This window comes from Dipodomys ordii, unplaced genomic scaffold, assembly GCF_000151885.1.
Source record: "Dipodomys ordii isolate 6190 unplaced genomic scaffold, Dord_2.0 Scaffold97, whole genome shotgun sequence".
NCBI lineage: Eukaryota > Metazoa > Chordata > Mammalia > Rodentia > Heteromyidae > Dipodomys > Dipodomys ordii.
The window spans coordinates 10,409,419-10,427,088 of record NW_012267313.1 but is presented as its reverse complement, the minus strand read 5'-3'; the positions used below and the strand labels follow the sequence as shown (position 1 = coordinate 10,427,088).

General features: G+C 37.2%; 1 protein-coding gene across 2 annotated transcripts in view; it reads left to right on the top strand.

The window, feature by feature from the left end:
* The window catches only part of Reps1 (RALBP1 associated Eps domain containing 1), a 68,545-nt gene that overhangs the window by 35,475 nt on the left and 15,400 nt on the right, over positions 1-17,670 (top strand). The window contains exons 9-10 of one of the 2 annotated variants that reach the window (XM_013026900.1): positions 11,460-11,581; positions 15,392-15,472. In XM_013026900.1, the coding sequence (XP_012882354.1) occupies positions 11,460-11,581; positions 15,392-15,472 (203 nt within the window). The remainder of the gene's footprint in view (positions 1-11,459; positions 11,582-15,391; positions 15,473-17,670) is intronic. The other variant, XM_013026902.1, reaches the window with a different exon arrangement.

Sequence of the window (17,670 nt, the reverse complement as noted above, 5' to 3'; positions counted from 1 at the left end):
AAAAAAAAAAAAAAGAAAAAGAAAGTAAAAACAAACACTTTGTATATTTAGGTTAACTGGTATTAGCCAAGAGAAGAAACTTTGGTAGTCACTGTGATACTGTGATAGTTTAAGACTTTTGGTATCTGACTTGAAACTGGACTTTAGAATCAGTGGTAGACATCTATGATCCCAGCTACTCACAAGGCTTTACAACATATAAAGAACCCTCATTTAAAAAAACAAAAACCACAAAATTGGGCCATGTATCTGAGAGTTTTTATTTGACTCGAAGACTTTGATAACTGACCTTAGTGATAAAAAGACAGTTTCAGTCAAGCTTAATTTTTTGTAGTCATTTTGTGGCTGATTGTCTTTTTGTCATCTGTTACATTCAGATAGTTGAATCTGGCTTTTGCATGTAATTTGTATCCCCATCCCCTTTATTTAATAAAAATAAAATCAGTTACTGCCTGAATTTTAAGGCTGATGGTTTAGGAAGAAGTTCTTTTCTGGATTTACATTCCGTTTTTTTATCTGTGAGACTTTTTCTTCCTGAACTGTCGATTTAGCTGTAATTTTAAAGGTATCATAAATTTGGGTGTTTCCAGTTTCAATGTAATTGTGGTTTTCTTGTCTTCCTTCCTTCCTTCCTTCCTTCCTTCCTTCCTTCCTTCCTTCCTTCCTTCCTTCCTTCCTTCCTTTCTCTCTCTCTCTTTTTTCTTTCTTTCTCTTTCTCGCTTTTTCTCTGTCTCTGTCTCTTTCCTTTCTTTCATTCTTTCCTTTCTCTTTTTTTTAATATTTATTTAATTTTTTATTGTGAAAATACTGTACATAGAAGTTACAATTACATGGGCAAGATAGTACATTTCTTATCAAGCGTTGTAGCCTCCTCCTTTGTTTCCCCTTCCCATCCCTTCCCATCCTCCCCCCCGCCCCCCCAATCCTCCCCACGGCCCTCCCATCCCCACACGAAAGTTGTAAAGTTCGTTTTCGACATAACGACTTGTACGTCTCATTGTTGCAATGGGTCCACCTGTATCCTTTCTTTTTCTTTCTTTCTTTCTTTCTTTCTTTCTTTCTTTCTTTCTTTCTTTCTTTCTTTCTTTCTTTCATTCTTTCTTATCTTAGGACTTGAACTTAGGGCCTGGGCACTATCCATGAGCTTCTTTTGCTCAAGGCTAGTGCTCTACCACTTGAGGCATAGCATCACTTCTGGCTTTTTCTTTTTTTGTGGTACCGAAGAATTAAACCCTGGGCTTCTTGCATGTTAGGCAAGCAATCTGCCACTAAGCCACATTCCCAGCCATGTGTGGTTTTCTTTTTTTTTATTGTGAAAATACCATACAGAGTGGTTACAATTACATGGGCAAGATAATGAGTACATTTCTTATCAAGCATTGTTGCCTCCTCCTTTGTTTCCCCTTCCCATCCCTTCCCATTCCCCCTCCCCCCCCAAAGTTGTAAAGTTTGTTTTTCCAAGTAACCATGTTTGTTTTTCTGATTGGGTTCATACCCTGAAATCTTAGCCACTCAAGGAGGCTGAGATCCGAGGATCACTATTCAAAGCCAATCCAGGTAGAAAAGTCCACAACACTTACTTCTATTAACCATTTAAAAAGAGGAAAGTAGAACTGTGGCTCAAGTGGTAGAGCATTAGCCTTGAGCAAAACACTGAGGGACAGTGATTACCCCAGGCCCTGTATTCAAGCCCCAGGACAGGTATACAGAAAAAAACTGTTTTGATTACACAAAATCTGTTTTTTCTACTTACACATAATGAACTTTGGAATTCTGTTAGTTTGTGAATGTGGGGGTAAGCATAGATAAACTTTTTCTTGCACCTATCATAAACCCGAGATTCATATGATAAAGTTCTTTGAATAATAGAAATTGTCCTGTGATACTGTGGGTCTCTCACTTATCTCTAAAAATCATTATACATAGCTGAGTTTTTAGAAGTTCACAAGGGATAAATAGCCAAGTATTTTATTTTATTTTTTTTTGTCAAGCAAATTTGTTTTATTTTGTTCCGAGGGTAGGGTTGTGAATTTTGGTGCGGGGGTGGGGGGGGCGGGGGTGGGGGTGGGGTGGGGTCGGAGGTCGTGGTCGAGTAATCGCCTGCGGGGGGGGGGGGGTGAGGATGGACCGTTATGCCACCTGCATGGATGGCTCGCGTTCCCCTCTGGCTGTCTGGTTGCTGCTGAGTGCTTCAGATATCACCATCTGGTCAGGAAGCAGGGGCTGGACACCGGGAGCCCCGAGCCTAGCCAAGTGTTTTAGTTTGTCTAGTATTTACCATAAATAGCCCTCAGTGTTGGACCTTCCTAACTATAGGCAAAGGTAATGTGTATCTTTGTTTTTTGTTTTTGGGTCTGGTCGTGGGGCCTGAACTTTCTTGGCCTGGGCGCTGTCCTTCAGCTCAAGGCAAGCGCTCTACCACTTGAGCCACAGCACTACTCCCAGCTTTTTTTCTTTTTGCTTATGTGGTGCTGAGGAATCGAACCCAGGGCCTCTGGCATGCAAGGCAAGCGCTGTACCACTGAGCCACCTTCCCAGCCCCTAATGTGTATCTTTGATAATTCATGGCATCTTCTGCATACTACTTTTGATGTAGTACATCACACTGAGTCTGGTTGCTTTCTATTTTCTCACGGTACCACTATTAGCTCCTTATAAAAAGAAGGAAATACATCATATTCACTATAAGTAAATAGAAAAACTTTTTTTTCCATAAAAGAAAGCGTATTAAAAACTAGCTACAGGACTGGGAAGGTGGCTCAGTGGTAGAGTGCTTGCCTAGCATGCATGCAGCCCTGGGTTCAATTCCTCAGCACCAACATAAACAGAAAAGCCAGAAGTGGTGCTGTGGCTCAAGTGGTAGAGTGCTAGCCTTGAGCAAAAAAAAGCTCAGGGACAGCACCTAGGCCCTGAGTTCAAGCCCCAGGACTGGCCAAAATAAAAATAAAAAATCAGCTACAGAAAGTTTCTTAAGCTAAATTCAAGCGTTTATCTTTTAAGAACATTTACCTTCTAAAGAAAGTATTAAACTGCCTACTAGCACACTTAAAATACTGTATTAAAAAATTATGGTGATTCTGTACATCTTAAATTATCTTCAAAGAGGCTTCTCCTTTGTAGGAGTTACAATTGTACATATACTTTTTCTGTTGTTGCTGTGGGGCTTGAACTCTGGGCCTGGGCGCTGTCCCTCAGCCCTTCAGCTCAACCTACCACTTGAGCCACCACCCCACTTCTGGTTTTCTAGTGGTTAGAATAATAGTATCACGGACTTTCCTACCCAGGCTGGCTTTGAACCACAATCCTCAGATTTCAACCTCCTGACTAACTAGGATTACAGGTGTGAGCCACTGGCGCCCGGTTTGTATGTACTTTTATAATTATGTAATACCTCTTCCTCCTTCACTGGCTTATTGGCTCTGGCTTGTTCTGTATATTATCCATCCATCCATTCATCCGCCTACCCCTCAATGCTAGACACTCCTACAATGTAGTGAGTGGATCAGTTTTGATATATGTCAGTGCCTAGCAGAGCATAAATAGAATGCATAAGTAAATAATCACATTTTTGAAATGATTAAATGGTTGAGAAAATGTTTTTTAACTGCTTTCTGTCTCATTTGAGCAACTCAGCATGTGAGTATTTGAGATACTAGGAAGAGGAAAAGGGTACATTTCTTCCTTTGTGCCTGTTTCCTCCTCTGCAATCACTGTTAATAATAATCGTAGTAAATGTGTGGGTTTTTAGAGTGTGTTCTGCAGAGGCTCTAAACTCTAAGCAGTACTTCCAACATTTGTGTGTTTGCCATTGCCAGTACTGGGACTTGAATTCAGGGACTGAGTACTGTTCTTGAGCTTTTTCACTCAAGGCTAACACTCTGCTATTTAAGCCACAGCTCTACTGCTGGCTTTTTGGTGGTTAATTGGAGGTAAGAGTCTCACAGACTTTTCCTGCCCAAGCTGTTTTTGAACTGTCATTCTCAGATCTCAACTTCTTAAGTATCTAGGGTTACAAGCAAGAACCACAAGCAACCCATCTCAACATGAAATTTTGAAAAGTCAAGGAAAAGAAAGTACATAAGACTTTGTGCAAGTAGTTGGCTAGAAATTCATGGAAATTTATTTGAGACATCCTAAGTGTAAGCTAATTGCTGTTAACTTCTCATAATCATCTAAATTTTTTCCACATAATAACTTTGTAAGTATATATACTTATATATATATATATATACTTATATACTTATTATACTTGTGTGTAAGTATAATCATAATACATATTCTTTGTTTTTTGTTTATAATATTCAACAGGCATTTTGCACTTTATCACATATAAAGCTAGCTGTCACATTCTACATTATATATGTCATAAATATTATAGATGTACTTCATTTTATCCAGTTCCTTATTAAAGGATTTTGGGTTTTTGTTTTTTTTTTTTGTCAGTCATGGGCCTGGTCTCATCAGCTTAAGGCTCTGGCTCAACAGCTTAAGGCTCTTGCTCTACCACTTGAGCCACAGTGCCACTTGCCATTTTTCTGGTGGTTAATTGAAGATGAGAGTCTGACAGATGTTTCTGCCTGGGGCTGGCTTTGAACTGCGATCCTCAGATCTTAGCCTCCTGAGTAGCTAGGATTATAGGCATGAGCCACCAGCTCCCAGCTTTAATTTTATTTTTAAAACAGTACTGTAGTGAACATACTTAGACATGTGTATTTGTTTTGTACAAATAACTTAGAATCTTTGTTTTGGAAAATGTATTATCCAAGTCACCTTAGTTGCAGAGAAAAACATAATGGAAATATGAATTAGTATCACTAATATTCCATTCAAGGAGGTTTTCTCAAGCTACCTCTCCTCCTTCACACACACATGCACTATTAACAAGCATTTGATTTCTTTGTAGATGGTTAAGGATTCTGACAAATTACAAATATTGATAGAGTTGTACCACTTGGTTCAAGAAATTAGAACTCCTCATCCTGACAAAGACATTGACAAAAAGGATACATAGTGAGTCTATGAAGATGATAACAGTTGGGCTTTAAAATATTCTGGCTTATGGATTAGTAAGGGTGCATCAGAATAATTAATGATACTCTTTGTTTTTGCAGAAGTGACTTCTTTTTTAAGCTGTGAAAGTTAAAAGTGAATGATTTCTGTCTTCTCTGCTAGGAAGAGAGCTCCATGAAAATGGAAGACTTGTCTTCTTACTTCTTACTCCAAGAGCCTAAAACCTTATGGGCTTTCAGTAAATGGTTGCACTCCTTTTTAACTTTGTTCCCAAATTACCATCCTAATTGACATCTTCCATTCTTTTTTCTTTATACTTAGTTTCACAGTTTTCTGGGTTTTAAGACAAAGCTATAGTTAAATTACTTTTTTTCTCTTTGTGAAATTCTAGTCTTTTTTTAAATGGTTTAATTGGAATGGACTTTTTATGTTTAGTTATCTTTAGATAAGGGTAACTTCTATTTCTATATGTAATAGTCTTTGACATATAATAGCCAAGTCAAGTAGACATGGTATCAAATGTTGATCAATACTAGAAAAAAAAAGTCAACAGGCACAGTTTAATTGGACTTTTGAGTGTTATGTCTCTTTTCAAACCTTTGGAACATACTTTACGTCCATTTTTAAATCTTTGATTTTTAAGTTAAAATTGAGAGACTTTAAGATCTACTTTCTGATAAATTTCTCTGAACTGTGAAAAGTAGAATTCATTTTTGAAAGAGAGCTTAGTTTTTTTATGCTGATAATACTAATTTTAAAAAAAGAATATCTTTTTTTTTGGGGGGGAGGGTCTGGTCGTGGGGCCTGAACTCTGGCCTGGGCCCTGTCCCTCAGCTCTTCAGCTCAAGTCTAGCGCTCTACCACTTGAACCACAGTGCTACTTCCGGCGTTTTCTTTTTGCTTATGTGGTGCAGAAGAATTGAACCCAGGGCCTCATGCATGCAAGGCAAGCGCTCTACCACTGAGCCACCTTCCCAGCCCCCCAAAAAGAATATCTTAATTTCAGTCTTCAGGTTTTCTTTTCCCAAATGCATTGCTTAGCCTTGTCTTTTAATTCTGAGTCAAAAAGGTACCATCAGGTACTTTTCCTTGAAGATTTAAAATTTGTCTAAATCTACTGATTTTTTAAATAGCTTTTTCTTTTTAAGAATAATTTTTAGGGCTAGGAAGGTGGCTCAGTGGTAGAGTGCTTCCTTTGCATGCATGAGGCCCTGGGTTCTATTCCTCAACACCACATAATTAGAAAAAGCCAGAAGTGGCACTGTGGCTCAAGTGGTAGAGCACTAGCCTTGAGCTGAAGAGCTGAGGATCAGTGTCCAGACCCAGAGTTCAGTCCCCACGACCAACTAAATAAATAAATAATTTTTACATTTTAAATAAATAGTAGACATGGCTAATTATGCCTTGACAAAACTAATAAATTTGATCTTGAACCTTTATGACTAAAAGATTTTATAGATTTGTTTTCTTAATGAAAGTAAGGTAAATCCTATAAGGTTAATAGTAACAGGTAATAACTTTTGAGCTATCTTTTTGTTAAGCGTAATACCAAAAAAAGAGCAATTTAAAAAAAAACAAAAAAGAGCAATTTATTAGTTACAAACTGAAATAAACCTGAAATTCTTTGAGAAAGAGAATATTAATCCCGTTCATTTATTATGCTGAATTGAAACCATGAACTTTCTAGACTTTTAATAGCTTTTATTTTTTCCCCAGAGCTGAGGACCGAACTCAGCCTTGCGCTCACCAGGCAGGCACTCTTCCACTGAGCTAAATCCCCAACCCTTTCTAGACTTTTTGAAGCATCTTTCAATGTGATCATACTGGGTTGTCTTTTCTGGACGCACTTTTATACATGGAAAACTTTTTTGCCTAACAGCCCTTTGAGGGTCGACGTTAACCAATAATTCAGGCTCATGCTCTTCTTTTTCAGCCCTGATGCTCTGATGATGTCAGGGGCAGAGCAGAACCCTCAGAGGGAGGCAGGGTTGACACAGTGTTCCAGAAGGAGGCTAGGTTGGAACACTGCTCAGGTAAGAGTAAAACTACATCCCTGCCTCCAGAAGGATGTAGTTCTGAAGCCTGATGTTTTGTGGGTGGGCAGAAGGCTTTTTACTGAAGTATTTACAGGGATAGAGTTGAAGGAGGTACAGTTTATTTCCAGATCTGATGCTGCTTCTCTTCACAGGCCTAATTGTTGGTTTCCAGAAGACAGAAAATTTGCTCTGCTCCTACTGTCATTTGTTGTTCTGTGTATGAAGTAGGAAAGAAACAATGTACAGCCTTGCTAATTTATCCCATAAATCATTGGATTTTTTTTGAACAGTGATTTTTCAAAATTAAACTTACGAACCTTTTATAGTCTTTAACAATTGTGGACCACCACGGAAGCCTTTGTTTATGTTAATTGAATCTGTAAATACTACTCATTAGAATTAAAACTGATACTTTTTTTCTTATTCTTCATTACCCTTATATTTTAAAATACTTATTACCTTATTTTAAAAGAGCAACAATAAACCCTCTACATTAGCATTAGCATAAATAGTTCAAGAAAATAACTATTCTCTAAAGTAAAACAGCTATGAAAAGACTGGCATTGTTTTACATCTATGCAGATCTCTGTACTCTCTGGATTAATGGAAGTCTGCTAGACTGCCATATTTGTTTCTATATGCAGTCTGTTGGATAGATTATATTTGAGGTGAACAAGAAGTTTGAAAACTAAAACTGTTTCCAGTTTGTTGCCTGTTTTTTTAATATTCCATAAACTGTAAAATGTTTAATGTTTAAATGTTTAATCACTAAAAATAATAAAAGAGGGCTGAAAGTGCAAGCAAGCTAAGAAAGTGTGAGGCCCTGAATTCAAATCCCCGTACTGACAAGAGAAGAAAGGGAGGGAAGGAAGGAAAGACACTTAACTTTCTGGTTAAAACAACTGATCAGGCACTGGTGGCTCATCCTGTAATCCTAGCTATTCAAGAGGCTGAAATTTGGAGAATTATAGTTCAAATCTAGCCTGGACAGAAAAGTCCTAAAGACCCATGTGCTACTAATTAGCAAAAAAACAAGCTGGAGGCATGGCTCAAGAGAGCCAATTAAGCAATCAAGCCAAGTAAGTACAAGGCCTCTGGATATTAGCAGAAGAAAAGAGGAAAGGAAGAGAGGGGAAGGAAAGAAAATAAAAAGAAGGATATTTCATTAGACATGGAACATTATGAAATTCAAATTTTAGTGCCCATAAATAAAACTTAAGGACTGGAGAAGTGGTTTGAATTTCTCAGCCAAGAGCAAGAAAATGTAACTAAAACCTAGCCATGCTCTGAATTATCTGGCTGTCTTTGTTCTATAATGGCACAGTTGAATAGTTAGAAACAATATAGTTTACAAAGCCTGAAATACTTTGTCCTTTTTAAAATAAAGCAAATGAAGGATGTCTATTAATAAAGTACATGAAGAAAATCTAGCCTAATACAGTAAAAGAAAAGATTAATTTGTAGTAACCCTTAAAAATGTATTCTGTGTAGGGCTGGGAAGGTGGCTCAGTGGTAGAGCACTTGCCTTGCATGCATGAGGCCCTGGGTTCAATTTCTCAGCACCACATAATTAGAAAAAGCCAGAAGTGAGCCGGGCGCTGGTGGCTCACGCCTGTAATCCTAGCTATTCAGGAGGCTGAAATCTGAGGATCGGGGTTCAAAGCCAGCCTGGGCAGGAGAGACTGTGAGACTCCTATCTCCAATAAACCACCAGAAAACTGGAAGTGGCGCTGTAGCTCAAGTGGTAGAGCGCTCGCCTTGAGCTGAAGAGCTGAGGGACAGCGCCCAGGCCCAGAGTTCAAGCCCCATGACCGACAAAAAAAAAGAAAAGAAAAAGCCAGAAGTGGTACTGTGGTTCAAATGGTAGAGCGCTATCCTTGAGCTGAAGAGCTGAGGGACAGTGCCCAGGCCCAAAGTTCAGGCCCCATGACTGACCATAAAAAGAAAAGTTATCATAAGTATTGAGTCTTGAAAGCCAAACCAAAGCTCTAGATTGTCCTAAGATGATGTTCAATAGTGAAAAAATGGAGCCCTACTTTGAATTAGGGTTTTTTTTAAATTATTTTTCCTGTGGGTAATACTAATGTAAATTCATTTAGTTGTCTTTAATATTCACCTGCTTCGGGGAATCACTTACAAAACACCTTTCCGTGCCTTCTCCTTCTGGACAGCCTTTCATGTTTGGAAAGCTGTACTGTCTGTAATTTCTTTCCCTTCTAGTCATGGTCCAAGATGTTTATTCCCACAGAAACCTCAAACTACCCAGTAAGGAATTTCCTGCTACTATTTATTAAAACAACTCATTTGAAATCTTCATACAATAATACCTGAAGGGGCTGGGTAGGTGGCTCAGTGGTAGAGTGCTTGCCTTGCATGTATGAGGTCCTGGGTTCGATTCTTCAGCACCACATAAGCAGAAAAAGCTGGAAGTGGCGCTGTGGCTCAAGTGGTAGAAGGCTAACCTTGAGCTGAAGAGCTGAGGGACAGTGCCCAAGCCCAGAGTTCAGGCCCACAACCAACAAAAAACATAATAATAATAATACCTGAAGTCTTCTGCAGTTCATGGTTTTGCACTACCCTAACACTGTTATTACAAAGATGTTGAATTAAAAAAGAGAAAGAGCTCCTGATCTTAGCAGTAACAAGTCTAAATGTGATGCTGTACAATAAACTAGAACTTTCAGTGTGGTATCATTTTAAAGATGTAACATCAGGATAAGTAATGGAAATATTACAGGAGTCATGTAACAGAACAGGCATCAGGAAAATCTTGAAAAAATTTTCAGCTATCAGTAAAAAAGAATGAACACTGCCCAGCAGTGGTGGCTCATACCTGTAATCCTAGCTACTCAGAAGGCTGAGATCTGAAGATCATGGTTCAAAGCCAGCCCGGCCAAGGAAAGTTAGTGAGACTCTTAGCTCCAGTTTACTACCACAAAACAGGAAATGTGGCTCAATTGGGTGAGTGCTTGCTATGAGCTGAAGAGCTCAGAGAGAGCACCTAGGCCCATAGTTCAAGCCCACTACCCCCCTCCAAAAAAAAAAACCCCACAACTAACAACTTGTTATGAATATTTGAATGCTAGTAAGTATTTGATCCTATGTTAGGCACTACATCTTGAGAGATGTATTTATTAATGTGCTGAAAGGTTGAGGTATGCATTGATAGGCAATATTAAGTGAATTATCTGTTTAGAATTCTTAAGTACACCCTGTTGGCTCACACTTGTAATCCTAGCTACGAGGAAGATCTGAGGATGGTGATTCAAAGCCAGCCTCGTCAGGAAAGTCTGTGAGACTCTTCAGTTAATCACCCAAAAGCTGGAAGTGGAGCTGTAGCTCAAGCATTGAGCACAAAAGCTCAGAGACAGTGCTTTAGCCTAGAGTTCAAGCCTCAGGACTGGCACAAGAAAGAGCGAGAAAGGAGAGAGGGAGAGAGAGATCCCAAGTATAGGGCTAACATTTAATGTCATGTCTTTGTTTCTGATGGAGAAAGTCAGATGACGTTTTATCCAACTTGCTTATGGCTAAAAGAGAAAAGTAAAAATTAGAAAAAGAATAAGAATTTATTTACCATTGAAATTCTTTGTTTTGAAATACAATTTTAAAACTATCTTAAGACATACAATATTTTAAACACCATTTTGTAATAGTAGCATGAATTTGTAGCTCATTTAAGTTTACAAATGCCAGCGATAATGATCATGATAAAAGGTTAAGTTTCAAAGCTAGAGTGTGACTCATTGGTCTAGCATGTGCTTGTAGTGCCTTTTAATCCCCACCACCTCAGACAAAAATTTGTTTCACGTGACTTTGTTGACTTTGTTTTTTTCCAAGACCTATTTCTAAGACTGAATTCTGGTAGCTTGGAAGATTTGTAGGGAAAACATGAATGAATTAGTAGCCATCAGTAATTCTCAAACTATGTCCCAACGGAACATGGAGAGAAAAACTGACTTAAATGAAGTTTATTTACTCTGGGACATCACAAGTTTGACATACAGATGTGTAAGAGAATGGTCCCAGCAGGAAATTATAGTATCCCCACGCTTATTTGAACAGAAAACCCAACTTTTCAAAATCACCTTACAAATGAGTATTCCATGGAATATACTTCAGAAAACTAATAGCAGAAAATGATTCATAGTACGTACTCTTGCACTGTTATCTGTGTAACATTTCTTACTAACTAGTTCTTTCTTTTGGTGAAAAGTTAGGAAGTTATAATTTCATTCAGGTGGACCATAAGGAGTATCAGTAAGTAGTATTGCCTGTTAATAGCTTTTAGGAACACAAGGAAAAGAAATTTGGATTATAAATTAGTATATATGAAAACCATCTGTTAGTTTTTATCAGTACATACTCCAAACTAAAATATTTTGTTAATAGAAACTTTCTCTTTTTAAATTGTAGATGTTGGGGACCAGCCAAGTGAGGTAGGTTATTCCGGATCTCCTGCTGAAGCACCTCCAAGCAAGTCACCATCAATGCCGTCATTAAACCAGACTTGGCCTGAACTGAATCAGAGCAGTGAGGTTAGCAAATCTTTCCTTTTCTTTGCTTAAAACTTAACTTTTGGGGGCTGGGGAGGTGGCTCAGTGGTAGAGCGCTTGCCTTGAATGCATGAGGCCCTGAGTTTGTTTCCTCAGCACCACATAAGCAGAAAAAGCTGGAAGTGGTGCTATGGCTCAAGTGATAGAGTGCTAGCCTTGAGCTGAAGAGCTGAGGGACAGCGCCCAGGCCCAGAGTTCAGGCCCCATGACCAACCAAAAAAAAAAAGAATTAACTTTTTAAGGTAAAAAGTTCCTAAAAGGATAATTTCTACATAGAACTCTTTCAGCTCAAATGTACAATTTAGAGAACCATCACTAATAATACTGTGAAAGATAACCCATGTGATTTATTGAGGCTTGCAAAATACGTAAGCTATTAAATGTTTCCATACTTCATCCCCACTAAAATTTCACCTTTGGGAGTTACGTAGATGGGGCAGATGAACAAAATTAAAACATCAGAAAGTAAATGTTTTTGTTGAGATCTCATGTCGAGAGAGGTTCAAGAACTTAGGCTTGTATTAATACAAGTCCTTTGATTTCTAATCAACGTGGTGTCCACTGAGTCACACTGCAGTCTAAGTCCTTCAAGCCAGTTATTTGAAAATACATTGGGAATCTTAACATTGGAAGTAATTAGAGAGTGGTCACTAGTCTGGCTTTCCACATAGCAATAACATTTCTATAACTGAAACTATATTTAGTTTTACTTAATACAAAATGGAGTAGATTTACCATATAAATGTAACTAGACACTATGCAAAACAATTGGAACAAATACATTGCTCCCTAGTTACTTTGGAATTTTAGTATACATACTTAGTGTTCATATTACCTGCACTGCTTTAGCCTTTGAACAGTTTTCTGTTTGGTTTTTTTTTTTTTTTTAACTTTTTTGTACTGGGGTGGTACCCAGGACATTGTACTTGCTAGGTAAGTGCTTTGCCACTGAGCTACATTCCAGCCTTGAGCAGTTTTCTTTGTTACATTTTTTTGTCCTTAGGAGTTTATGCCTCACTTTTAGGCAATGCAACAAAAATGTTTGTTGACTTTCAGGGAAAAGTAAGCTTCTGTGTTTCACATGGTTTTTAAAGCCAGAAAAGTACTGAATTTAAGAGGCTAGTTCATTTCAAATAGTTGAAAAAGGGAGAACTGGAAGTCTTGCACTACTTGCACCTACTTTATAAAGACCTAACTGTAGTAATGAAACACTAGAACATTGTACCATCTACCCAACCATATGTACTAATGGTTTAGTAAACATTTTTTTTTGAGGAAGGAATTAAGCTTTGGAAGAATTTGCTAGTACAGGGGCTTATAGAGAGCATGGTCAGTGTTCTTGAAACTTTTATTTATTTATTTGTTTGTTTATTTATTTGTTTATTGCTGGTTCTTGGTTCTCATGGCCTGGGTGCTGTCCCTGAGCCTCTTAGTGCTCAAGGCTAGCACTCTACCACTTGAACCACAGTGCCACTTCCAGAATTTTTTTTTTTTTTTACTCTGAGTAGTTTATTGGAGATAAGAGTCCCACGTGGACTTTTCTGCCCAGGCTGGCTTCGAACCGTGATCCCATAGCCTCCTGAGTAGCTAGGATTACAGGCATGAGCCACCAATGCCTAGCTTGTTTTTATATTTTTTTTAAAGCAGTACCAAATAATAAAGAGTGTTTGCTAGTCTATTATTATCAGTTTATAAGTAAAAGCATCTCACTTTCTAAAGCCCATGTTCATTCTAAATGAAGGAGTGTGTTTTCATTGAAGACTAGGTATAGATCCTCAATTCTCCGGTAGTTGCATTCTCTCTAATACATATTCCCACAAGGTTTTATTCAATAATATTTGGTAATGTAATTATAAATACCACAATTTTTGTGTATATTAAAAAATTCTAATGAGACATTGATTTTAAGCTAATTTGATGCAATCTATTAAAATATGTACTTAGGAAATAAAATTTAGATTATGTTTTTGTCTTCCACAAGCACTGATATTATTTCAATGTGTAATTTCTTTAGCACCTGTGGAATGGATGAGGCAAAGTTATTGTAACACACTTAGAAAATTTGGTAGAAGGAAATTCATATTACAGATAGTAAAGCCAAAGTACAGGTTACATTACTGACCCAAGTGTATATCATCCAACTTGGGTTCCAAGTCTAATTCCAGAGCCTGTTACTCCTAACCATTACAGAGTCAGGAAGATGAGGCTATCTGCCCTCCAAATAGCTTATATACAGTTTTGTAAAACTGAGTTAAACTTCATGCATGCAAAATACATAGGTGAATGCCTTCTTTTAGGCAATTTCCTACTGTACACTTTTTTCTTTAGTTAGAGAACTTTGCACTTGTTTGGCAAGTACTCCACCACTTGAGCCATACTTCCCAGCCAGTAATTAGAATTTCAGAAATTCCTTCTGAGTTCTTGGATTAATAACTATTGAAGAATGAACTATATCACTAAATATTGGTGAATCACTTCTATGAAGTGATATCCCAAAGTAATGAATTCTTGGGGCCCTTTATTCACAGAACACTAAATGCATGAGTATGTCTCCATATATCTTAATTACCACATTAAACTAAACTGTTGGAAAAGTTGTTTAGTGATTGTAGTGGCCATTTTTTGTAGTCAGTTTTCAACAGTATAATCATACACTAATATCTTAATTTCTATATCTTCTCAAATTGGATATATCACTATTTTAATTAGTAAGTTGAACTTTGAAGCATAAAATGTATACCTTCTTAAAATGAATTGTAAAAAGGATTTTGATTAATGGAGTAATTGTGTCTGTGTGTAAACATGTGTATGTATATATGTATATGTGTAGATATTTTTCCTCTTCAAGGAACAACTGATTTTTAAGACTCAATTTAAAGAACAGTTTTAATACAAGTTTGTTATAAAAATTCTATATTATCTTGTTACTAAAATTGCTAAAACAAATGAAATTGATTCTACCTATTTTAAGAGGTATGATATTTCTTCGTGTGCCTCATTTAGAAAAATAGCACTTCATATGCATCTTCTGCATATAACACATACCCAGATGCTTGATTTGCTCTCATGTGGCCGCATTCTGATATTTTCTAGCATGGGGAGGTGGGTACCTGATTGGCAATTCTGTCTTGTGGTCTGGCATGGCCTTTTGTAGTGCTGATGGGAGGATTTGACTTGCTGCAGATTGACATAAGCTCAAACATATACTCCATAATTTATTGCATCTTATTTCAATTATATTTTGTTAAATATCTATGCATATGTATAAAGTGTGCACGTACATAATAGAATCATCTTTCAGGGGTCGCACTGGCAAGTACACTGACTTGCTTTGTTTTGATCAAAGCTTCAATTCATTGGCATCACAAATGCTTTAAATTTTTGTGTTTTTAAAGAACAATTTGGAGTTATTCTTCCATTTAAGACAGATTTCTTTATTGTCTTACTTGGTGGCACTTGACCATTTATTTAACTTAACACTGTGTTGCTATATAGGTTTGTTTTTGTTCTTGTTTTTTTTGAGCCTTAGTTCTGTAAAGCCTTGAATCTCTTCCATAGAGATTGCATTAAATTGCTCCCCTGCATTGTTTGTGAGGCTGTTCAGCTTACATTACAAGTTGACACCCTAGATAAGTATAAAAATGGTTGTGAAAATTAAAATTACAGAATTTTGTTAAACCTGTGCAACACAACTTGCAATGCAACCTCTGAACGACTTTGCTAGATCTTCTCCAGTGATCTTCTACTCCATCTTTCTCATCATGCTGACTTGTCTCTCCTCTGTCTGTTCAGCAGTGGGAGACATTTAGTGAACGCTCTTCAAGCTCACAAACTCTGACCCAATTTGATTCTAACATTGCACCAGCTGATCCTGTAAGTCAATCACTTAGCTTGCTTGTTTGAAATTAATTTTATTAACCCAATTTCCATTCATTGTGGTTTTTGCTGATATGCATGATTCCGTGTAGTGCTTAGAGGGACCTGTTGGCAGGCTTTTCAGTTTTTGTGTGCTTTATTGTAGAAAGAACATTTTTTAGCCATTCCTCATATTTTCTAATTATTTTGGTGACAGAAAACTATGTTTTGAAATCTGATAGATGTGACTAAAGAAGCATTTGTGACAGTTGATTTGGTTAGTAACTGTGTTATCATTTGTTAATTATGTGTATGTTTTTGTAATATATTGCTTATTTCAGTGTAGTGACATGTAAATATTTTTGTATGTTTACTCATTATGTAATTTTGTAATATGTACTGTGTATTTTTAGGCAGTGTCATTTTTTAAAAAATATTCCCAGTGATAATAAGCCTTTAGTATGTTGAGTTTTGTTAGAGAAGATGAAATTCAGCAAAATAGCACAGCTACTGGTTAGCCTCCTCTCCTACACAGGAGCCTGTATTGTCTTCTTGTGACTTACTATATTGCTTTGAAAATGCTACAAAGGGGGCTGGGAAGGTGGCTCAGTGGTAGAGCGCTTGCCTTGCATGCATGAGGCCCTGGGTTTGATTCCTCAGCACCACATAAGCAAAAAGAAAAAAGCTGGAAGTGGCGCTGTGGCTCAAGTGGTAGAGTGCTTGCCTTTAGCTGAAGAGCTGAGGGACAGCGCCCAGGCCCGGAGTTTAAGCCCCACAGCTGGCCAAAAAAAAAAAGACTAAGATCTCTTGGGAAGTGATAAGTTCTATAAACTAAAAGCTTATGTATAAATTTCCTTAAGCTTTCACTTTTCTATTTATTTCTCATAGTTATTATGCAGTTCAGTTAATTTTACTTTTTATGGGAAGGAAGGTTTGAGTTAACAATAAATGAAGTTATTTTCTAACCCTTACAAAACATGTAAATAATTATTCATAGTAACATGACTATCTAAACAAGACAAGAGCACTATGTGTAAAAATCTACCCTTGGTATCAGTGACTCATACCTATAATCCTAGCTACTGAGGAGCCTAAGATTTGAGGGTTGAAGTTTGAAGACAGCACAGGCAGATAAATCCAAGAGACTCTTCCCTCCAAGTAACATCAAAAAGCTGAGATGGAGGTGTGCCTCAAGTGGTAGAACACTAGCCATATTAAAAAAAAAAGTCAAGAAAGTGGCGCTGTGGCTCAAGTGGTAGAGCGCTCGCCTTGAGCTGAAGAGCTGAGGCCCAGAGTTCAAGCCCTATGACTGACCAAAAAAAAACAAAAACAAAAAAAAGTCAAGAGAATGGAAAGGCCAAAGTTCAAACCCCAGTACCAGCACCAAAAAAAAAAAAAAAAAAGTAAGACTTAGAGGCAAAATAAATTGACTCAAGACTGAAAGAAAATACAGATATAAATATTTAGCTTAACAATGATGATGTTCTTCTCACTTCTTAGGGAAAAAAATCACAGATGTATGAATGTCAGTTCTAGTGTTTAAACTTTTATGGTCAGTCCTTTTATTTCTATGGTTGCAGAAAGCTCTAGGAAAATAAAGAATGGTTAATTAGTATTTTAAGCTTGAATTTAGACTTCAGAATTTGGAATAGTCAGTCATCAGCAAAGAATAAAACTGAATGAGAAATCACTAATTGCTACCAGATTAGCAAAGATTGTCGATATATAAACATTGTAAATTAGGAAAATAGAATATCATATATAAAACCATGTTTTTATAACCATAAATATAATTGAGTGCTTTTAATGTATTTTTACAAATATTTTCTTGAGAATCTCTCATTATTTTATGAGAAATCTAAACTTTTTTTTCTGTATTTACTGATCTTTGTAACTATAATTTTAGTGTTATAGGAGAAGTGTTCTTTATTGATTAATTGAATAAACTTCCAGGCACCCATGGCTCACAATTCTAATACCCAGGAGACTGAGATCTGAGAATTGTGGTTTAAATCCAGCCCAGGCAGAAAAGTTCATAAGACTATCTCCAATTAATCACCAAATAGCTGGAAGTGGATCTGTGGCTCAAGTGGTAGAGTACCCACCTTGAGTGGAAAGAGCTAAGGACTCCTCAGTTTAAGCCCTAGTATAGGCAAACACATAACACAAAGAATGAACTTTGTTCAGATTCTCACTGGTTACGGCAGAAAATTACT